The sequence below is a fragment of the Microcebus murinus genome, chromosome 12 (genome assembly GCF_040939455.1).
Source record: "Microcebus murinus isolate Inina chromosome 12, M.murinus_Inina_mat1.0, whole genome shotgun sequence".
NCBI classification, from domain to species: Eukaryota; Metazoa; Chordata; class Mammalia; order Primates; family Cheirogaleidae; genus Microcebus; species Microcebus murinus.
In genome coordinates, this window is record NC_134115.1 from 25,421,458 (window position 1) to 25,446,260 (window position 24,803).

General features: G+C 36.7%; 1 protein-coding gene across 1 annotated transcript in view; it reads right to left on the bottom strand.

Annotated features, from left to right (window-relative positions):
- LOC105874767 (aldehyde dehydrogenase 1A1) overlaps positions 1–24,803 on the bottom strand; it is a 127,678-nt gene that overhangs the window by 25,482 nt on the left and 77,393 nt on the right. Inside the window, exons 2-7 of the mRNA XM_012770892.3 lie at positions 21,443–21,584; positions 13,044–13,148; positions 7,664–7,804; positions 5,653–5,782; positions 3,307–3,368; positions 853–981 (exon numbers count right to left, since the gene is read on the bottom strand). Of these exons, the coding sequence (XP_012626346.2) occupies positions 853–981; positions 3,307–3,368; positions 5,653–5,782; positions 7,664–7,804; positions 13,044–13,148; positions 21,443–21,505 (630 nt within the window). The 5' untranslated portion in view covers positions 21,506–21,584. The remainder of the gene's footprint in view (positions 1–852; positions 982–3,306; positions 3,369–5,652; positions 5,783–7,663; positions 7,805–13,043; positions 13,149–21,442; positions 21,585–24,803) is intronic.

Genomic DNA, 24,803 nt, shown 5'->3' on the forward strand with positions numbered 1-24,803 from the left:
CCCCTATATGATTGTACTTCAGGATTGATTTCAACCCCGTTAAAGAATTTGGGTAGAAAGTGTGGGAACTGACTAGGGCATCTTAAAATTTTATGTTCATTGCATAAAAATATTAAAATGTTTCATTTTGACATCTCTTTTGCCTATTTGTAATTCAAAATACAGAATATTTTTAAGATATTAGTTCAGATTTCTTAAATTGAATTTTCTAGTGATTGATGCTTGTGTTTTTAAGTTTTGGTAGGATATGAAGACAAAAGAACAATGAATTGTTTGCAAAAAAAGAAGTATATTAACATAATATAGGTAGTTGATAAAAATAAGTTTCATGTGCTCTTTTACCACTTTTGAACAAGAAGACAAATGCAGAGAAGACCATAATAGAAAAGTGAATATAAACATGTCCACTTATGAGTAGATGTGTTTAGAAATAACGTGGCCTAAGAGTACAAATATAAGCATGTTTTCACAGAGGCCTCCAAACTTCACATATCCTATAATAATTTGAACAAATCTGCAGAAACCACCAGGCCATTAGTGGCAGTGACAAACTAACTTATCATTTCACAATTTGAAAGAATACTATATCAATTTCAATATTTATTTATGTTCACGAAAGTTGGACGAAAGACACAAAAAAGTGATCACAAGGTGACTGACACCAAGCCCTTGCATTGGACTTCCTGTCTGTATTTAGGCAGAGACTCCTTTAGGTGAACTGCCAGGAATCCCAGCCAGCAGCCATGCTAAATGCATCCCCACACTCAACAGAAGACTTTTGTAAATAATGTAGTTGGCAGCGGCACCCAATGAAATGGAGTTCTTGTGCATATTTTGTGTTTGGAGACTTACCTCTTTTATTAAGGATGCCACATGCAGTGCAGTGAGAGGAGTTTGCTCTGCTGGTTTGACAACTACTGTGTTTCCACAGCTCAGGGCAGTGCCTATCTTCCAAATGAGCATGACCAATGGGAAATTCCACTAGAAAGCAATATTAACAAGAGGTTCTTTGTATTGCTGAAAATTACATTTGTTAATCTAAATTCACATGATAACCCCCCTGCAGATATTAAAAAGTAATTGTAGTATTGTTGTGTAATCATCTGGTATGTTCTAATTAACTTTGTTGCTAAAAGAAACTAGTAAATGCTAAAATGCACTAAATAAACTAGATTTGGGAAAGGAGTAAGAGAGGGCTCCAAAATTTAATCAAGTGCTGTCAAATAGAGTTCTTCTTCTACACGGAAGATAAAAATCACTGCGTGGTTTGGCTTATCATTAAGCATATATTAAGTTATCTGTAAGTGTTTAAAAAGTATGAGTATTCCTCCAAACCCACAGATGATTTATTATAATTATTTACCTGATTGTATCATTAGTAGCATTTATTTCTAGGACAAATATCTTGCTAAAGACAAAGATATCCTGGGTCCAGAAACTAAGTGCTTGGTTTCAAAGCTCAGCTCAAACACTACCAGCCATGTGAAGTCACACAAGTTACTTGCTCTGTGTGTACAATTGCATCATTTTTAAGTGATGATAATGGTCCTCTCTACCTCAGACAGTTGTCCTGAGGATTAATAAAGAAAATGGGCCAAGAGCTTAACACAGTGACTGATTCATCATAGGCACACAGTATATATTAGTTATTATTAGTATTTGCACTTACATAGTTTTTATAGATGTCACTGTAATTTTTGAATTAATGAGGAATTTCATTAAAATGTTGATACTGATACATTTCAATCTCATTGGAGTAAAAGATAATAGCCACTTATTCATCTAAGAACTTCAAGATACTTCACCATTTTTTTATTTGGCTTTTGGAAGGATGTCAGCTAAAGACACATAGTCATTTGCATCGTCTCCTGTTTGTTAAGCTTAAAAGAAAATCTTGAAAGTTCCTCTTAAAAAATAGTACCTTCTTTAAGAAGAACTTGGAGTTCAGAGCCTCTTATATTAAGACATGATATACTCCATACAGTGCTCTAAATGCCTCTGGTATCATTCCTTTCATTTTAACTTAAAAATATCTTTTGGGATTAGAACACTTTGGTTGGTAGTATTCTCTGTAATGAGAGGCCTCAATGAGGAGATGAAGAGTGTTGGAGACTAATCGAGTCTACTACATTTCACTAAAATGGCGACCTGCAGACGTGCCAGTCATGAGCGCTTTGCCATACACGTGTAAAACATGGTTCTTAAAGAGAAGACATAATATGACTTTTAAAAAACAACCCATAGAGTACGAAATTATAGTATCTGTCGATACTATAGTACCGAAATACTCTCAAGAGACATACCGTGATATAGACAGGTTTTTGGACTACCTAATTCACATCTAGGTTGTTTAGTCACAGAGAGATCCAGTTCAACAAATCTTATATTTACTCTATATTTAACAAATATATAAGAAGACTAATGGCAACAGACACATGAAAAATTCTCAACATCTCTCATCATCAGGGAAATGCAAATGAAAAGCACATGAGATATCACTTAACTCCAGTGAGTATGGCTTTTACCAAAAAGTCCCGAAACAAATGTTGGTGGAATGCAGAGAGATAGGAACATACATTGCTGGTAGGACTGCAAACTAGTGCATCCTCTATGGAAAGTAGTATGGAGATACTTCAAAGAACTAAAAGTAGAATTACCATTTGGTCCTACAATTCTCATTACTGGGTATTTTCTCAAAGGAAGAAAAAAAAAGACATCTGCATTCAAATGTTTATAGCAGGAAAATTCACAATTGCAAAGATGTGGAAACAACCCAAGTGTCCATCAATACATGAGTGGATTAATAAAATATGGTACATGTATACTATGGAGAAGTATTCAGCCATAAAACAATGTAAACTAATACCTTTTGTATTACCCTGGTTGTAACCAGAGACTATTCTTCTAAGTGAAGGATCACAAGAATAGAAAAAAAAACACCATATGTACTCACCATTATATTGGTACTGTTTGATCAAAACCTATGTACACATACGAAAGTAACATTCATTGGGGATCGGGCAGGTAGGAGGGGCAGGTGGGGATGGATAAATTCACACCTAACAGGTGTGGTGCGGGAAACCTGATGGATGGGCATGCTTGTGTAGCTTTGCCTCATAAAATGCAAAGGCAATTTATGTTACCAAAGCATTTGTACCCCTGTAATATTCTGAAATTAAAAATTAAATAAATAAATAAAAACAAATATATAAGAATCTATTTGTGTTGTAGGAAGCTTCATTATTAATCTAATAAAATTAGAATTCTTTTTTCAAAAAATTAGAGTTATATAGAAGAACAACTTACAGGAATGATTTGACCACATACACCAATAGGTTCATGTCTTGTATAAGTAAAAATGTTTCCATCTAGAAAGTGAAAAACACACACAATTATATATAGACAAATGTACTCATCATTCATAGAATGGTGGTTTGGGGCTGATATGAGAGAATAGTGTAGACAAAAATTAAAATACTAAACACATCTCCAACTGTTCACAAATGAAAATGGAGCCCTCACATCATAATTGGAATGACAGGAACCATAAAATTGAGTTAGGTGAAAGCAAAACATAAAATTGGAAATAATATGAAAGATAATTAATTCTGTCTCTCATCATCTAAGAGGGCTGATTGCTAAACCATCCTTCCTCTCAAATTTTAATTTAAAAAAAAAGGGAGGAAGAAAGGAAGAGGTCTCCAGCTAAGAGAAGAACCACATTCAGATGTGTTTATGGCAGCTCTAAGTTCTATCAGTAATAGTAACTTTTTTTCAAAAACATAACAATTTAAAAACTAGTAAAATTAAAAAATAAGATAGTTTTTAAAATTTCTCTATAATTAATAATCCTTTCCTACTCACTTGTTCTAAAATGTTTTCTTTTTGCCTACCAAACAATAAAAGTAAATTCTCTTAATTCGTGGAAACAAAATTCCGAAATAAAAGACATTTCTTTTCAATCTAGATTTGAGTGATTCATGTGCTTCAGAGTTTAATGTGGTCCTTCTGAGAGTCATATTGTGTTTTCTGTTCAGTTCTGTTTTGTTTCTTTTCGGGAGTTGTCCTGGACACGGGAGAGTTAAAGTACGGTTGCTGCCTGGAAAACTGGGGTCTTTGAGACATAGCACCTGGCGCCTTGACTAAGAGCTCTGACATTCTTGGCCTTTCTTCCAGCTCACGGAGGGTGCTGGAGATAGCAGTAGCAGTTATAGAAGGTCACTGAAGTAATCCTGAGCACGTAGCCCTCGTAGCTTATAGCCCCCCTGAAGCCCTGCACATTCCTTTCCCAGGATTGCTAATCACTCTTAGGTGCTCTTTTCCTTGAACTGTCTGAGTAATCATAGTTGAGTATTTGTAGCTTTATTGATATCAGAAGAAAGTTAAGTTGTAGACTAGAAAAACGGCTTAAGCAAGGGAAAAGGCTATCAAAATGACGCATGGTTGAGAAAAAGACAAGAACCGTTTTGTTTTCTGGTTTAACGAAGACATGTATCCATTGAATTTCACCTCTCCTTTGTTCTTATCTGTATAAAAATAGCAACTGAAATAAACGCGGCAGGGCAGTCACCAAGGACTTTGTCCTCCCGTCCCCATCTGTTTGTTGTCTCTTCATTTCTCAGCCTCGCCCCCTAACTCCAGGTGCCACATGTCGCGGGCTGGCTCCGGTAGTTTCCCACAGAAGCCTTAGGCTTGAGCAAGAACTCTTTATCAAGATCTATTTGTGCTTTAAATGGCTTCTACCATTTTGTTCCAGAATAAAGTGAGATAGTCATTGAAACAGTCACATTTCTTGGTACTACCATAGTTTCACTCTCCTCTTCTCACTTTCTGGCTACCACTTCTGACCTAGTGGATGTTCCAAGTAGACTGGAAATGCACATCAGGGCCAGTGGTGGAGGGTGCTGTATTCCTCAAGTCAATATGTTTACATGAATTAAATTCTACCAATACTTTTTCCCAAAGTTAATCTTTTTCATATTTCATATAAAGTGTTTTTCATATTTCTACCCAATTTTGCACATATTCTACTATATACATACATGTTCATGCACATAAATCATTAACTCAGGCTATAAACACAGTTCCTTCTTTCTTTGAAGCTATTTGAAGCAAATCAACGCGAATTAGTTTCTTTAATCAGTCTGGTCTATCTGTAGTGAGTTTGATCAGGCACAGATGATCACAACGAACTCATCCTGGACATGCAAAGAGGCATAAATAATTCCCTTATAGAAGGGTAAAAATGTCATTATTGGAATAAACCCAAAGAAATAATTCCAAAGGCCAGCTTTAAAAAGTTTGGGGCTTAGAGAGACAAGTGCCTCAAATCAGTAACTGTGGCCATAAGCATGTTCTTACTTTAATATTTTCTAAAATATGCATAGTGTTGTGTTCTGTATGATTATGCTGAAACAACTTTAAACTTGGGTCTGAGTCTTCTTGGCAGCAAAGAAATAAAAAATAAAAAAGCCATTTGATGAATCTTAACAGAACTTCCAAGTTCAGAGCTGTGTTGTTTCAAAATCTAGGGGGAAAAAATTTGGCCTTAGTGGGTCGACATCTTTAAAAGGGAGAGTTTAAAATTATTGAGCTCTATAGTAACCTCCTCACTGCTACTCCAACCTCTAGTGGTTTCCCAAAGCTACTTACCAGCTGGTATTGTACGGCCCTGGATCTTGTCAGCCCAGCCTGCATAGTATCGTAATGTTTTTATGCAGGCTCCTAAATCCATCAGGTATGCGTTGGTAAATAGTTTTCCACCATTCATTGCTTCCATTGTCTGAAAGACAAATCAAACTCCAAACCTAAAATTCTGTAAACATTTTAGTTTGAACAAAATATATAGCACGTATTATGAATAATCATGTGCCAGGGAATTTTGCACATAGATAAAATATTATGTCATCTTGTCTAACCTCCTCTTTTTTAAAAAAGACACTAAAAAACAGTTAAAATGGCTTCCTGGAGGTCATATAGCAAGATCTGGGTACAAAGCGTTGTAAGATTCTGGTTTCTAAAGACTAGTGCTTTTTAATCTCATTTTGAATGTCCTCCAGCTAACAAACTTTCTAGGAATCAGTCACAATTTGACATACACACAGCAGGTGAGAATGATGCTCAGTTTTAGTCAGATCAGAGTTTCACCAAGATTTCACTTACTGTGTAATCCAACTCTGTGTGACAATTTAGTGTCAGTGACTATTAATGATGCCTTAATAATCATTTTTAATTTTTATATTCAATTTGGACACACAAACGTAAGTATCACCTGGATTTTTCATTCATAATTTTCTTCAGCACAATTTTTAATGATGAAACTCCCAGTTTTGCCATTATTATCATAATCATCATTTGAATGGTCTATAAAGTTCAACATTTTCTAGTTTAGTGCCCTATTCATTACAGGATGACCTATCTCCTCTTTTCCTTCTCTTCTTAAGCAGAACTTTTAAAGAGCTCTTTGGGATATAATGTTCTGCTGGGGTGAGCACCTGACAGGAATATCCAGGTGATAAACTGTTAAAGCTGTCTTGTCTTTGTATTAAAATGTCTACCATCACAAAATTTAATCAGACACAATTTTTGTATGACTGTACCTTTTCCCCCATAGGATTTTATGCTGACAGGCAGTCAACAGATCACATAAATGAGAGAAGCCAATTTTAAGCAAATTATGCTTTCTTCCTAAAGGAAATTTTGGTTAATATAGTTTTATTGTACATAGCCCCTGGTCCCATATGTTTGCATACTTTGAATTATGCTGAGTTGCCAATTGAGTAATAAATGGTTCTTTCATTAACTATAATTGCTAATGTTGATTTGTTTTTTAGAGCAGACTTCTCTGTAACTGTCACTTTAAGATTCTAAAGGCAATTAACAATTTACAGTGTAATCTGATCTTGCTATTGGTTTGGTACCAAATTGGCTTCATTATAATGTCCAACTGAGAAGACAAAAAACAAGGAAATAACCTCCACAAGGATATTACCCACTGACTTATGTAACTGCTAAAATATAAATTAAAAAACAAAGTAAAAACATTTTTATAAACACATCAACGACTGGATTTTTTTTCCTTTAATCTTTGCCGTTTTCACCTGTAAAAAGAACATCATTTAATTATGACCATTGTGAACACATATTTCAGGGAGGGAAAAATAGCCATTTATTAAATATCTTGGCTATTGGATATACATTTCTCTAAAAAGAAATAAGATTTATTTTAGAGAAATATTTTGGGCACCTTTCACAAATCATGAGTTTTCATCTAAAAGTGTTCACCAGTCAAGTACTTTAAGAAACCCAGTACATCATTCCATGAGATTCAAACTGCATGTGACCTTCTTAAAGGATTTGAGAAGAAGTTATAAGATAAAGGAAAGAAATTTCTTTAATTTTGGTTTAACTTGGGGTTTGACAACATTTAGACAGTGGAATCTATTGTGGGAGCAGAAATTAACATCACCCAGAACTGGAGTACAGATGAATATTTGAGAATAAACTCTATGGTCAGAGTCCTACACAAAAGCTGGGAGATAAAGTCTTTTCATTTTGTTTGGAGAGAGCATGTAGTGATCACTAAAACCAAAGCAACTTGCCAATTCAAACAATAAATGCTTCTGAGAGCTCTATCTCAGTATCCAGTTTGGTTAATACTCACTGCCAGCAAGAGACGATCTCTTTCCATTAAATCAGCCAGCTTGTACAACAGTAGTCCCCTCTCTGAAGCATCCATAGTACGCCATGGAGAGCCGATCTGAAAAGCCTGTCTTGCGGCCTTCACGGCTTTGTCAACATCCTCCTGTGGGTCAAAGGGAATTTAATTCAGTAGGCTGAACATACTGGATCATAGAATCCAATTTCAGTCAGTGAAATAGACTGAAGCTCCTTACAAGCAGGCACTGTGTCTCCAATAGCCTAAAGTCTAGCACACCGTGCACACTCAACTACACCATATTGCAGTTACACTTGCTGAGTAATCTTTAGAATGACGAGCTCCACACATCTTGCATATGCTTGACTTCCTAGGATGCAAATATCATAGTAATAGTCGCTATCATTGGCATGCTTGCCATGTCTCGAGCAATGTTCTAATAACTATACACATAGCTCATTTAACTCATTTAATTCTCAGTCATTTAAAGGGAAAAACATGTCCCCCATTTTACAGATGAAGAAACTAAAGCAAAGACAGAGGAGCTTTACCCAAAGATAGTAACTAAAGGTGGCTGGACTGAGTTTTAAACAGAGCTCATCTCACTGTAGAGCCTTTGCTTGCTCTCACCACACATCACACTCCCTTGGTGACTGAATGATAGGAGTTGCAGGAGAAGCTCAAGATCCAAAGCAGTGAATATCTTCTTTGATCTCTGTTGACTCTATACAGCCTGTCCATTCTCATGAAGGGCCTATTAAAGGGTGAATAAGGACTTTTCTTTGCTGTTGAAGAGTAAACATTATAAACATGTGACCATTTTTTTATTGCAGAGGGAAAAGGCATAGAGGAAGTGGACCTGGGATATGGAACGGTCTGCAGGGGGCAGCCCCTCCCCCTTTCCCATCTGAGTATAAAGAGATCTTTTTAAACACTAAGCAGGTAAAGAAGTCATTTTCTTTTTATTAATAATGCACTATTTTAAACTACATTCATTCCAGCAAAAGTCAAATAGTAAAGTGATTCCACACTCAGTCTAGACTCTTTGACTCCACTCTCCTATTGTCTTCATGCAAGCTCTTTCTACTCATCTGTGTTTTTCTGTACCAGGTATCTCCTCTGGTTCTTTCCTTATCTACCTCAGTCACAAAGATTGCCCTGGCCACTATGTTTCCCTGCAGAACTTTGTTAAGATCCTTTTGAGCTCTGCAGAATATACTTACTACAGGAATCACCACTTTCCTCTTTCATTACTACTTCATATATCCCTTTTTTTCTCTGTCAGGTCAGTTGCAAGCACCTTAAAGGCATAGATCATTTCAAGGTTATTTTGTACATAGAACTGGTCACTGCATGAAACTATGTATGCTCCATAAATCATGACTACACCATAGGCCAGTGGGTTGCAAATTTTTACAGGAGCCATAATTCCCTTTGAGAATTGAGGGAGGGAAGAGTAATTAACCTAACTCTGTTAAGTTGTACACTATTAAGCTAAATCTCATCCAAACATGACATCTCCCCCTTGGAGAAGCATGGATCTCAAAATGATATCCTCCTCCTTAGGCTGTATTCAATCAAGAAACCCCAAACTTACAAGTCTACAAATTAAATATAATTTTTATTGCATTTATCACCAAACTAAGATGATCTGGGGTAAGAGGGAGGTTTTAGAAATGTAATCTGGTCTGATCAAGTGATGATACTTACTGACTACAAGCAAAGATTCTTTCACTATAATAGATCACACACTGGAGAATGATGAGTTTATACAATAAAATATATCCATTTATTGCTTCGTTTTCCTGAGAAATATACATATATGTCTGTGTTGTGTATGTGTATATACACACACACACAGTACATATTTGGAACATTCAGTTAATAACATTGATTGCTTATATTTGGACACTGTCTCATCACATAGGTTCTAACTTTTTTCAAGTTAATTTTAGACAGCAATGTTACAAAAAAAATAGCAAGCATTAGAAAAGCAAGGCATAAGAATCTGAGATTGCCAGTATGATCTGTGGATTCTATGGCCTATATAATATAAACTGCTCTGTGTTTAATCAGTTCTGTGTGACACAGCTTCCATTTGGATCTTCTGCTCAGTGTCCTGTCATCAGCCTTTGCCAAATATGGGATATTTGAGGAATTCTGGCCTCCCAAAGGGATATGGAGAAAGTGGCTTCAGGACAAGTAACTCTGCCATATGGAAAACACAGCCCTAGATAATTCTTCTTTAAAGAAAGATGTCCTTGTGCTTATATACTTTAGATCATGCCCTTCCTTTTCTTATATATTCATTGTGCAGGAGCAGAAATAGAATAATGGTAGTTAATATATAGTTTTGGAACGAAACAATCCAGATTTGAATTCTGATTTCTCCTTATTAGCTATGTAAGCTTTGAGCCATTTGACTACACATCCATCCATCTAAAGCCAGGGTCCTCAAACTTTGTAAACAGGGGGCCAGTTCACTGTCCCTCAGACCATTGGAGGGCTGGACTATAGTTTTTAAAAAACTATGAACAAATTCCTATGCACACTGCACATATCTTATTTTGAAGTAAAAAGACAAACAGACAAAAACACCCACATGTGGCCCGCGGGCCGTAGTTTGAGGTTGCCCGATCTAAAGATTTGATAAACATGCCACTCTATAGTATTCTTAGCATTAGGCTACTAATGACAGAAAAATGAAGTAAGGAGACTACTATTTAGGAATATTCAATCTAATGGGAAAGACATACAACCAAATCATCACCCTAATACATTATTATAAACAGTAAAAAACATTCTGATGAACTTTTGTTGTGGCAGGACTTCTCTAAATTTCAGTTTTCTTATCTTTAAAATAGGGACATGGTTATCTCACAGGGTTGTGTTGAAGACTACATAAAGTGACACTTGAAACACATTTTCTATATGACAGATGTTAAGTGATAACAGTTGTTAGTGTAGTCCTAGCAGTCAAATCAACCTTTAACAATAGCTCTTAGGAATTCTAGTATATTCTAATCCTACTTTCTGTTTTCACTGTCTTGCACTATATAGGCCCTTCTTTGTTCATATCGTCAATAGCCTTCCCAAGTTCATTCTCTTTTCTCCCTGAACTGTCTTGCATATTGCTACCAGGCAACCTTCAAGTACTTTTGTCTTATCACTTTCTCGTTCAACTGTATACAATTATTCCCTTTTATCTACAGTCTGAAGGCCAAACTTCTCTGACTGATTCTCAAGGCCCAACATTACTGGGCTTCACCTCTCCCATGCAAACTTAGTGTTCACATTTGTTCTACCCTATCTGATCCAACTCCTTCTCACGTTTGCTGCTATAACTCTCCTTGCCTAGAATGTTCTACCAGTATACTACTTTACACCACTTTACTTTCAAAATGTTACATATTTTTTAACAGCCAGTTCAAATATCAATCTACCTAAACCATCACCAGACTAATCCAGCTACTAGTCAAGAACCTACGAAGCTCTAGGCACAAGATAAGTCCTTTACAATCCAACCAGTACTGTTATAGTTGAGCATCACTGACTTTGGTTTTCAGGTATGTAGACTATGGCTCATGGACATGAAATCCAGCAGGCAGTAGAACGCAAATTTGATCCTATATCTGACTCCAAAGTCTAGCTCTTATAGCTCTTCAAGGCTGCCCTAATAATGAAACCCTTTGAATATTTACTGCTATCTGTATTATAAGCTATGATAATTTTTACTATTCAGGGCCTACAATAGGCAGTAAATAAATATTTAATAATTTGATTACCTATCTCACAGACTTCTCATGTTACATTGATTTTATATAAGGATGCAAACTCTATGACATTTTATAATAAATCATATTTTAATAGATTTCATTATATAACAAAAATTTTTACATTTGTTTTTTAATTCCAAGACTACGATGTCTTGGAATTTTGGTCCAAGACTGACATTTTGAGAGATATAATTTTTGAATTAACCAGAAAAGAATTGGATACATAAACTCAGATTTGCCGACATTAATAACATTTTTGCTTATGACATTTAGATTGTTCCTTTCTTGAGGAATGGGCCACAAGCTGAATGTAAGAAGAAAGTTCAAATGATGCTGAGATATCAAAAGGTTGCTAAGCACAGTTAAGGAAGAACAGAACTCTTCAATCAGTCCCACATGGTGCATCTCCACACCAAGTTCATTCAGAGATGCAGAAAATAGTCATCAGAGCAGTTCTACTTTTACATCTGTCACAGACACGTACTTTAATGGACATTTACTTTTATCACCACCAATTATTTGTTAGATCATGCGTTAGTATTAAAAGCAGTTTTCAGGATTAGTCAATATAGCCTAAAAGAGCCACTGAAGTGAAAAGAAAACAGTTCCCACCCACATCTTTGCTTTGTAACCTCCATTTGTTCTTGCCCCTCTTCCTTTCTCTATAATACCATTGAAAGGAGGTATACAGCCCATTGTGAGCACCATTTTACTTCTAAATTAAATGTCTCAAACCTCTTGGCTCATTATCTGAAGAGTCAGTTTCAGAATATCAGGTTGACTGTGACTATGTAATTTACTTGATTTGTACCTTTCATTAAGCAATGTTATCAGAGTTTACTATACATTTGACAACAAAATTGCAAGAACATCAATAATAACTGAAAAACAAAAGTTTTGTATAATTCCAAAAAGAATAGACAAGCACTGGTTGTTAAGCACCAATGTTAAGCACAGCAGCTCACCATGAACAGTTTGTATCATAAACAATTGAGTTTCAGTGATCAAATGTCCAACTACCTCAATCAGCATCCTGACCTGGTATGAAGCTTTGATGGATGTTACTGACTGTCCCTGATTGCTTGTCTGAGCAGTAGTAATTGTCAATAAGCAGCGAGCAAGTCAATGGCAAAGATTTCCAAGGCTTCTAGTATGATCATCAGCTTTTCCTTACTACACGCTAGGAAGAAGGTAAACTATGCGAACTGTGCCAGGAAAAGTCCTCAGACTACCTGACAAAATCTCAAATGGAACTTCAGGAGCACAGATTTATTTTACCTATAAAACTAATTCCAGTGGCAAAGCTAAATGATCAAGGCTCCAGAGCTAAAACATCAAAAATCTAGACATTATTTTAGTTTAAAATCAAGCAAGAAAAAAATACTATGAAAACTTCACCAAGACACCCATAAGCACAAGCTCATCATCATCACCAAATGACTACTGAGTGTCTTTATGGACCAAGAACAACTTAGAAAAGTTCCCCAGATTGCATCAGAACCTATATTTTTATGACATGTCTCTTGAATTTGCAATGGAGTTTGGGAGCCCAGAATGGCAAGAAATCGAGAAACCTGGCATAAAAATGGAACTAGTGTTTAAAAACTCACCTTATCTCCTTCTTCTACATGGCAGATGACCTCCTCAGTTGCAGGATTAATGACAGCAAATTTCTTGCCACTCACTGAAGCATGCCATTCATTGTTTATGAAGATCTGTAGGGATGGAAAGTAGGTACAAAGATATTTAAACATACAGCAAAATTCGGAAATTTTTATAAACTTAAAGCATTATGCAATGCCTAAATGATGTATATCTCTTCACCCTTCAAAATTTATTGGCTGTTTTAGTCATTCTTTGCATGAATGCACACACGCACTCTCTCTAAAATAAAGTACAAATTGCTTTTAAGTTTCATGAATATATGCGCTCATTTCCACTCTAGAAAATACAGATTTGGCTGAGCGCAGTGGCTCACGCCTGTAATCCTAGCACTCTGGGAGGCCGAAGCGGGCAGATTGCTTGAGGTCAGGAGTTCGAAATCAGCCTGAGCAAGGGCGAGACCCCGTCTCTACTATAAATAGAAAGAAATTAATTGGCCAACTAATATATATAGAAAAAATGAGCCAGGCATGGTGGCGCATTCCTGTAGTCCCAGCTACTCGGGAGGCTGAGGCAGCAGGATTGCTTGAGCCCAGGAGTGTGAGGTTGCTGTGAGTTAGGCTGACGCCATGGCACTCACTCTAGCCTGGGTAACAAAGGGAGACTCTGTCTCAAAAAAAAAAAAAAGAGAAAATACAGATTGGAAGAGATAATCTGGGAAGGAAAGATTTTATCTGAAATAGCCATGAAATTGAGGCAAGAGTAGAGGCTTCAGTGGGCTTGATCTTTAAAAAACATTATTTTTATTTTCCACTTCAATTTCGCAAAATCTTCATTTTTGGCTACTGGTGACTTGATATCATAAGTGACTACTTTCTAATTCTATATCTTACTGTCTTAATGCTAGTATAATAATTATGCTGAAATAAAGGATTTTAAAAGAAGTTTGCTCAGAAAAATTTAGCTAGTGACATGATTCACTGGCTTTTTAAAAGCACAGGAGTTTCATTCTCCTTTTCAAAAAATTTCCTGATAATTTATTTGTTACCAAATGAAATCAGGCACTACATTTCTTAGGGATACCTAAGACATGCATCTAAAAAAAGAGTTAACCCTAGTAATATGCAATTTTGTTCCATGTATACTGTAATAGAAACATTAAAAAGCATCTGTATGTCTTTTTAAAAGTCTCAGCTTCCAACTTTTACACATTAAATTTGCATTTCATTAAGCAGCCATCTTTGATATCTCATTATTTTTTAGTAGAGAACAATACTTGACAACTTCAAATTAAGAAATACTTTTACGATGAATAAACCTATGTTCTGTTTCTGACAAAAGTTAGTATTTCTTCTCTTTTCCTCCCTTCATTTTTTGTGTTTCATTTTTTTCTTATTATTTGAAACATGAAAATAAGTAAACACATAATTATATAATATGTAGACATAAGTACAATATTTGCTGTTACACATTGCAACTTGCTGTTAGACTTATGACAACATGAACTACATTATTTAATTTGGAATCATGGGTAGTTGATACATGGAGTTTTAAAAGAAGAGTGACATATGCATTGGGTTTATACATTATCTTAATTCTGACACTCCTCTTTACTTGATATTTAAAGATAAATTACTGATAGCTCAACCCTGAGGGAGAATTGAAATACCCCTTCCAGGTTTTAATAACTTGCTATGCTAAATGCAAGTTACTTAGTTATTAAAAATTTCCATTGATCATGATCAAGATTATACATTGCTAGATCTGTTACTTATATTGTGTATATGTGACATAAATGTAATCTTTGAAATCAACCTATGAGTGTTCACCAACTTAGATATTCTATCATATTCTATCAATGACATAGCTTAAAATTCTGTAAAATTAATGAAATATATGTTACTATGTATCCCTAAATTCCTGAGTGCCTTGTCTCCTGTAAATTCATAGTGAAATTTGTCCCTTTTCAAATATTTATTTTTACATGTCTGCCTTCCCTCCTAGGCTGTAGACTCCATAATGTCAAGAACTGACTTTGTTTGGTTTTCTGGTTTATCCTCAGTGTCCAACACAATTCCAGCCCTCAAGTGACTTCAGCCTCAATAAACGGTTCATAAGTACAACTGAGTCAAGTAACCTACAATACGTCAGCTACCCATAGCTATGACCCATAGCATTCTGCACATGGGTACACTGTGATACTTGTGATTTGCTATAAAATGAGGAGGAGGAGAAGCCTCCTTATTTGCCTGTTCGGACAAAAACAATTATCCATAGAACAAAGCAGCAGCATCCTATATATTTGGAGGAGTTCAAAAGAATTATAGTCCAGCCTGGAATTGACATGAAAGAGACATGGCCATGCATGAAGGAAGGGGGAAGGAGTCTGAAGCAGTTCAAATGAGGAGATCAGAGGTCTAAAGATACATATATGGAGGTATGAGAAAGATGGACGTATCAAGAAAATCCTTGTTTCTCTGATAAGGTAACTGAACACAGATGAAGACTATAAAATTCATCATATTATCCCTTGAGAAAAAGGTTGGCATCTTAGTTCAACTCAAAGAAATATAAACTCAGATTACAGTGATTTGCCCAATGTCTGTGAGAGTGAGCCAGCACTCTAGGAATCAGAAACACATTTTACAGACTTACATACTAACTCTTAGAGTATTTTCTTTTCCACATCCTTAGCCTCGGACGTTTAGTATTTTTCTTTCCAAGGGATGACTGGGAAAGACCTTAATCAACTTGTCCCAAACTCAGCTCACTGCCATCTCTAGCTTTATGCTGCTCCCAACACCAAAGTTCTAAAGTTTGCTCAAGCATTTCTCATTCTCTCTCACATACACTATGTCCTTTTCTCTTAACAACATACACAGTTCCTTTTGCATCAGTTTGTTCTACGCTATTATAAAAAACCTTTCCCTGATCACCCTTCCCACTACTTGTGCCTAATTAAAATTGAATTTTCAACTTGTTATAATAGTCTTCCTCAGCCAACACAGTTTAGATTTTGTCTACACTCCTCCCCTCCTTAGAAACTGGTGAGTCTCCATTGTCAAACTCCTCAGCATGGCACTCAAGGAGGTTAGTGATTTTGCCCCAATATGCTATTACAACCTTTTGTCCGACCAGTCCCTCAGTTTACTCTTCATTTCTGACTCATTCTACTGCCTCAAACAATGTGCTCTTCTTCACTCCACACTATTACTCATGCTGTCCTTCGCACAGGAGTTGCACTATTTTCTTCTACTTACACTTCAAACTCCAGCTTGATATACCATCTCCTCAGGAAGATTTCACCAGTTGCTCCAGCTGGGTTTAAACTCTTTTTTCTCTTATCCCACATAATATGTTAATATCCTACTATTAGATTCCACATTATGTTCTGTTAATGTTAGATATCTACATAGCAGCCCATGAGAAGGGGATGGGTATATTCACACCTAATAGGTGTTGTGCCCACCATCTGGGGGATGGTCAGGCTTGAAGCTCTGACTGAGGCTGGGCTGGGGCAATATATGTAACCTAAATGTTTGTACTCCTGTAATATGATGAAATAAAAAAAAATAAAAATTTCAAATAAAAAGAAACAAAAAGCTAAAGATATCTCAGTACTTGGTCCAGATTTTTAATGAGCCTTTCAAAACTTGTATTGGACTTACTCTCACTTTCTAGTCCTACCTTCTCTCTGCCCTGAAGGTTGTATTATCTCCTCATACTTTGTATCTCTAAATTAAGAGAACACAATATCATTCTGGCAGAGGTATACCCAGTATTCTATCCTTCTACAGTATGATTTCACTAAAAAAATAAACTAAGAACAACATACAGAATTGATTACATTCTGTTAGGTCTGTGCTGAAACTTTCCAGCTCTTGCCTGAGTCTCTTATCTTTAGGTCTGTGATAATTTGTGGTTTCAAGTTCTTCTCCATATACTCTCAATACCTAAGAGCTTATTTCACTCTCCAAATATCTTTCGGTGAAAGACTCATTACAGTATGTATGTATGTACCATCTAGTTTCATCATCAAAATGTTATATCTAAACTGTATATAAAACTCTCCCTTCAGCATAAAGTCAGTGCATGTTTTGTAAATGATCATCAACCTAAAGTCAAACACAAGTTTATCTGGCAGCCTGCAGTTAACAGAAGACATCAGCTATAATAGATCCCAAATTACCAGCAACTTCTCTGTGTTATTCAATTTTATTGTTGTTTGTTTGTTTCTTTTTTTTTTTTTGAGACAGAAACTCACTTTGTTTTTGCCTGGGCTAGAGTGCCATGGCATCAGCCTAGCTCACAGCAACCTCAAACTCCTGAGCTCAAGCGATCCTCCTACCCGAGCATCCCAAGTACCTGGGACTACAGGCACGTGCCACAATGCCCGGCTAATTTTTTCTATATATTTTAAGTTGGCTAACTAATTTCTTTCTATTTTTTTAGTAGAGATGGGGTCTCGCTTTTGCTCAGGCTGGTTTCTGGCTCCTGACCTTGAGCATATCCACCTGCCTTGGCTTCGCAGAATGCTAGGATTACAGGCGTGAGCCAAGGTGCCCGCCATATTATTCGGTTTTAACATTTAATGTAGGACCACACAATGGACCCAATCTTTGCTTGAACTTGAGCTTATATTTATGTAACCCTGGCTAGTCTCTGTTTCATCAGAAAAGTGTTTGTGAAATAATGAGTAAAGACTTGCGACATACTCTGGATGGTACTGTGGGAAAATGTGAGACGAGTTACCATCACCACTGCTTTCCAGAGTTCTATAACCTCAGAGGAGAGTGTATTTATACTAAGATCAGCAGTAAAGAATTAAAGGATTGTGGAGTAAAGTGGCCAAAGCAGAAGTTTATTCAATAAACAGCATAGAGGAGCACAGGCTGGAAGAGGGCATCCTTGAAGGATGGGATTAGATTGGTGCAAAGAAAAACAATAAGAAAAGGAAGGACCAACCTTCGAAAATTCTGTAACACAGTAAGGAGATCAGCTCCTAACAGAACAGAGAGTTCCAGCAAAAACCAGTTATAGATAACGTCTGAAGATGAAAATAAAGTGCATTTGTGGTGGAGCTTGATCCTCAGAGTAAGAAGTTTGTATTCCATTCTGAATATGATAAAGGAATGACTGTATCAAATGGATGTGTTATGAATATTGATTTTAAAGTACCCCCAATTGATTTGAAGTAGAGCAACCAAAGTCCAGGAGATTAGCCCAGAGACTACTTTAATAATCCAATCATTGGAGACAAAGTTTTGGAGTAGCATAATGCAATAATACAGTTTGTAAATTATGAATTGTGTACATTCTCCTACAAACAGAGGTCTTTCAGCATGTAAAAAGAACTTGGAATCCATGGCCTTAAGGGCACATGTGACCCTCCAGATCCCCAAGTGTGGCCCCTTGACCAAATCCAAACTTCACAGAACTAATTGCTCTTGTTTTGGAAAATTTGGATTCAGTCAAAGGGCTATATTCAAAGATCCAGAAGGCCACAGGTATTCCCAAGGCCACAAGCCCTGTGGGTTGTTAGGCCAGGTATTGCACCCTACTTTTCTTCCGTTTAGCTATGGAAATTTATTGGTAGGAATTACCTTAATAACATTTTTTCTCTCTTAACTTTATTAGCTTTACCTTTGGCATTTGCCTTCTAGCTATGCGACCAAATGTCTTTGGATACTCACTCTTCCTGTTGTCATATTTAATGGTTATGTGGAGAAAGTCTAGGCTAATGAGTGTTTGTTACAATAATTATAAAATCTATTTTAGGCCTGTAGAAATATTCTATCTTGGCAACTAAGTCATTTTCCATTTGTTGTTTGCCTTTAGCAAGTTTAGGGGAAAAGGGGTGATATCATAAAAGTAAAATATTCATGGATTCTATTTAACCATTAAATTATTTATATTTTAGTTATGAATTTTGGACTAAGAATACTTTTGAATGATATGTGTATATATAGTAGATGTCAATTTAGGTTCCCAATACTGACTGGAAATTATAGATGCCTATGCATACTCCTGGACTTCAAGTGCTTTTTATATGGAGAATTAATCAATGGGAATGTTGATGAAACTTAAAAACTGATTTTTACTCTTACAAGTTTAGACATGTCAGGTTTTAAGAGATGTATCCTATTATCTTTGATAAATAAGTGACTGTTTTCCTGGATGTAGTTTTGTGTCCAAGAATAAGTCATAATCTGGTAAAAACAATTGCCTTTCCAGAGTAAAATCTATTATGTAATGCATTTGGTATAATGCTACAATTTGAAATAAATAAGCAATTTTCTCAAATAATTTCTGGCTTGGATTAAGCTGGATTTCACTACTAGGCAAAATAAAGATCTATTCATCTTATCTGTTGATATGAGATTTTGAAGGTTGTGGACTAAAGTGGAGAGCCCCTGACTCCCCCCAGAACACACCAGATGCCCTAAACTCATACTCTCTCTGCAAGGCAGCCATGGGCCAGCAGCTGTAGATTCAGTAAGAGAAGCCAATACTTCCTAGGTGGCAGAGAGATCTTAATGGATCACACTTTCAATGCAGGAAGGATTTCAGCACATTCCAAGGGAGAGAGAGGGTGGTGAGGGTGAACCTTTTATATCACTTGTGTGGATTTCCAAACCTGATATCCTGGGTCACAGCATGAGGAGTGATGGGTAGTGGTGTCAATATGCAGGGGGTGACGAGTGTTCTATATGAACTTTTCCTCAGCCTTAGGACCCTTAAAAAATTACCAAAGGCAGTGGGTAATAGGGGGACAGAGGACAAGATAGAGGATGAATAATGATGGAGAGAGACTGAACAAAAGTCATGTGCAGTGTTAAAAATTTTTAAAACTCAAGGGTGGATCTCTGACATCTATTTTCAACTCAAACCCTGAGGCAGCAAAGCAAAATGTTGGGACTCAGAGTCAAAAAGTGTAAAAGGAAATTAAAGGAGGAAATAACAGATGGGAGGAAAATTTTTTAGCTGCAATCAAAGGAATGAAAACAAAACAAGAGATTTACCAAAAAAAAAAAAAAAATAGGAGAAATAAAAATTTATTAAGCATAAGGAAAAGTGATGATATTGCATTATACTGTTTCTCCTTTTTTGTTTTCTGTAACAGCCACTTGTTTGACACTTTCCAGTAAGTTTTTCTAGTGAGTACCTACTTTGAATTGAAATTTCTTGTGAATGCCAAACCTGGAATAAGAAAGCGAGGGAGACTAGAGTCCTGAGATCTTTTGGGCGTACCTTTGCCAAATGCCAATTGTATAGATTCACCACATTTTTCATGTTCCCATTTTTAATGAAATTAAATGGAAAACATTTTCCTCTTTACTAAAACCCTATGGAAATAATACCTCAATACACTTCATAGCTGCTGATCAACCACGTTAAAGTCACAATCTGATCTCTGCTGACATTTTCGTAAGGAAAAGAGCCAATGAGCTGAACAATTTCCTCATGCGTTGTACGTTTGAAAATGAAAGTGAAACAAACCTTAGAACTGCAAAACCATTCACGGTTACAAACACGGAAATAAATATAAAAGAGCAGGAACTTTTGCTGTATCATTAAATTATAAGGCTCTCTGTTTTTCATTGGTTAATTCAGAAAGCAGAAGGGCTTTCCTCTGAGTTGCAGTAGTTCCTTTCTTACTATATTTTCCGCATCACACCATAAAGATAATTTTAAGTGATTAGATTTGTTAGACTGCGTTTTGCTTGTTTATTTTGTCTAGTTTGGAGTTCTGTGCTATGAGACGGAGGCAGGCATTTAGACTTGGCAGCAGCGTGAAACAGGCTAAGTTCAGACATGCTCTCAGAAATGCACAAGCAGAATCCTTGTCCCCCTTCTCCCTATCTGCAGATTGTGAAGTCTAGACCTGGCTCCTGCTCTTATTTCTCTAAATATTTATCTGTTAATGATCATACATCTGTCCCAGTGGCAACAATCCTGGCTGAAGACATAAATAAGAATGTTTTCTTTCCCCAAATATGCAAAACAATGAAAGTCCATTTCTAAGTTTTTTGAAACAGGAGCTCTCTAATCTAATTATCAGACTTAAACCTTCCTATTAAACATGCATCTTAATGAAAACAAAACAAAATAGGAGAAATAAAAATTTATTAAGCATATGGAAACGTGATGCTCTTTCAGTATGCTCTCTTTCGCCTTTCTTGATTTCTATCATTTCCCACTGGTTTGGCTCTTTCCAGTAAGTTTTTCCAGTATCTGCTTCTCTAATCATTCCTTCCAGTTGTAATGAAGTTAAAAGAACTGCTTAGTAAAGTTCACTGGTTCCAAAGGGCTCTTTACACAAGTTTACATAAATTGTCCTTTCATACTTTAATGAATATAGTTTTTAGGAACCCAAGTCAAAGAAGCAAATATAAATTGTACTTACCTTAGTATATTGAGTCTTCAAATTGGTGAGTGGGGCAGGTATGTCTGGCATGCCTGAGGACATTTCTGGTTCAGCTCCTGGAACACAGGTGACAGGCGGTCCAGTTCTGATAGAGCACTTGACTTAATTTGTTCCTTTTTATCTGCAAGGGCCAAAATGTATTTGCATACTGGGATATGATTGGATGAACAAACTCAGAGCAAAAAAAAAAAAAAAAAAGACCAGAAAAAGAAAGGACACAGGACACTACTTATTTGTAACACCCAGGGCAGGAAGCCTTTGACTTTAAACTTAAATCCTTAAGAAACCAGCCCTCTAGCATTGAATTTGCATCTGGAGACACTGCATTATTTGCAGATGAATTAATTTACAAAGCTGAAACCTGTGATGAGAGTATTCAGTGCAGCTGCTTGGGCCACTAAGTCCAGTTATTCTTTTTTTTAACTTTTCATACTTTGTATGCTACTATGTAACTTTCTGTTCTCTAATGGATTTAGAGAATTTGAGGATTGGAACAGAGTCTAAAATTACACATGTTCTCAGTAGAAGCTGATGATGAGAGAATCCTGGCCAGGTGTCTTCAGGACAGGCTATCAGGAAAACAGTCCATCTTCCAGAAAGTCAGAGTGCTGTTTGGGAAAGAAAGGCGCTCTAGCCAGACTGTAACCTGGGTTAGGTTTAAAATATCGTATCAAGTGTATTTTGAGTGCTAGGTAAGTAGACCTACTGTGCTTTCAGAAGCCCTAAATTATTTTTATTTTCTATATGTGTACAGAAAAGTCAGCAGGACTTTTAGGGAACTAAAAGAGTTTATTGTCACACACAGGCACCACAATTATAATAGGGCGATATCATGTTAAAACTCACTTAAAAGGCCGGGTGCTGTGGCTCACGCCTGTAATCCTAGCTCTTGGGAGGCCGAGGCGGGTGGATTGCTCAAGGTCAGGAGTTCAAAACCAGCCTGAGCAAGAGCGAGACCCCGTCTCTACTATAAATAGAAAGAAATTAATTGGCCAACTGATATATATATATATATAAAAAAAATTAGCCGGGCATGGTGGCTCATGCCTGTAGTCCCAGCTACTCGGGAGGCTGAGGCAGAAGGATCACTCGAGCCCAGGAATTTGAGGTTGCTGTGAGCTAGGCTGACACCACAGCACTCACTCTAGCCTGGACAACAAAGCGAGACTCTGTCTCAAAAACAAACAAACAAACAAAAAAAAAAAACTCACTTAAAATTAAAATAACCTTTGGTTTTGGAAGTTATCTGTACTTATCAATATAAGCAGTTGTACAAAGAATAAATTGAAGCAGGACTCCCAAATAGTTCAAATTCTTAAATTAATGTTTCAAGCTGGGAACATTCAAACTGGACAATTTTTAATTGTTCTGCTCTCAGTTTAAGTACAATACTTCATTGTAATGTAGCTCTAGCAATAGTTACAGTAGGAACAAGATAGAATACTTCAGATGCTCTGATTATTAAGAACTAACAACAATTTTGTTTCACGGAAATTTGCCAGATCTCTCCAACATGGGATTTAGACAGAGAAACTAAGAATTGTTGGATAGTTTGTCCAAATCAGGTGCAGAAGCCTTAGTTTCTCTAGCTTAGCTTCATTATATACTTCATAGACATAGAGAGGGTGATTGGTGTGCTTATGGTCACAGTTCTAATAAGAGCAAGGCCAGAAATTCATTCCAGGCCAGTCTGACTCCAAAACCTGGGCTCTCATTCCTGTTGACTCTCTCTGCCCTGTTCTCCACAAGAGGATTCCCAGCTGGGTCAAAGATCAACTGCTTCTGTAAGTGCATAGTCATCCTGACAAGCACTTTAGGACAACTTTCTATCACCTATGACAGGGGTTGGCAAACTTTTTCTGCAAAGGAACAGACAATAAATATTTTCAGCTTCCTGAACCAGGTGGATTTTATTGTCACTTACTTGACTCCACTTAGAAGAAACTATAGACAACAGTTAAATTAATGGCTGTAGGTGTTTTCCAATGAAATTTCATTTACAAAACCAAGGGGCAGGCCAGATTTGGAGCACGGGCCAACCCTCTAGATACTAAGGCAATACCAGCCCCAAAGTCCTTGACTCCCCTCACCTTGTACTTGAGGACCAGAGAGAAACCTCTGTGTTCCTTCAACATTTCTCTTTCTCTTTCTCAATTTCTTTCTTTTTGGAAAATCATTCTTTGCTCTTTCAAAAATGTGTTTTGAGTTAAATGCACAATTATACAACAGCTGTTACATAACTTGCAGAGTGGGGCTCTGGCCATGCCCAGACAGCTGGGTTTTGCTGCTTTCTTGTGCTCTCAGTTTTGCAGTTTTTTATGGTTTCAAACACTGGATTATTGCATGCCCAAACAGTGAAAGCTCAAGGTTTGTGACACACTTGCCATGTCATCTCACTCCTTACATGTTCAGCTTTCATTGTACTTTGTTGCATAATTATACGGGAATAGTCCATTTATACCAGTCATTACTGAATGTAGGCAAAGGAGCAGCTTTAGAGATAGGTGACCATAACTGCCCATTTAATTTCAACATATATTTACTTAGTATCATTTATACATCGGTAATTCTCCAACCTAATCTCCATGGAGGGCCAGATTTTTTTCCTGCCCGTAAACTGCAGGACCTGAGATCTGCATTTTTGAGGTAGGCATCACCCTGCCCTGAGAACTTACCTTGTAGAATAGGGTATTACTTAGAATGGTTGCATGGGTACAAGGCTTTATCAAAATACTTCTCTCTGTTACAGAGGGAAAAATGGCCTTGGTGAGAACATGGAGGCCAAGGAGCACACTTCCAGTTTAGACCCAAGGTCATGTATTTTTATTGTTTGCCAGTAAAAATTGGCAAAGTTTATTCTGTTATGCAGCAGAAGAGAGGCAGGTCCTTTCCCTCGAAGGAAATAGATGAAGGATGTTTAATCTTTTTCTTCTTAGGGACAAGCTAAATTTACAAACACACACACAAACACACAAACACACACACACACACACGGAAAGAGAGAGAGAGATAAGAAATATAATAGTTTATTCACTTCTTGAATATGACTTCTTCCAGGCCTTTGTGAAAGCTGGCATTACACCACGAAACACATACACTATGACTTCCACCATTCGTGAAACTACTCTCTCATTTTACAACAAGCCACTCCAGAAGTCCATTCAAGTCTCAGCCACTGAAAGGATAAAAGAGAGCCTAACATTCCACCTGCCTAAGTAATTAAAATGAAAAAAAAATCAAATTCATTAACAAAATTTAATTTTGTGGTGCAATAAAAAATAGCTGCAGTGGCTGAAAGTTTATGTCCCTCAAGTACGCATGTTCCAACCCTGCCCCCAGT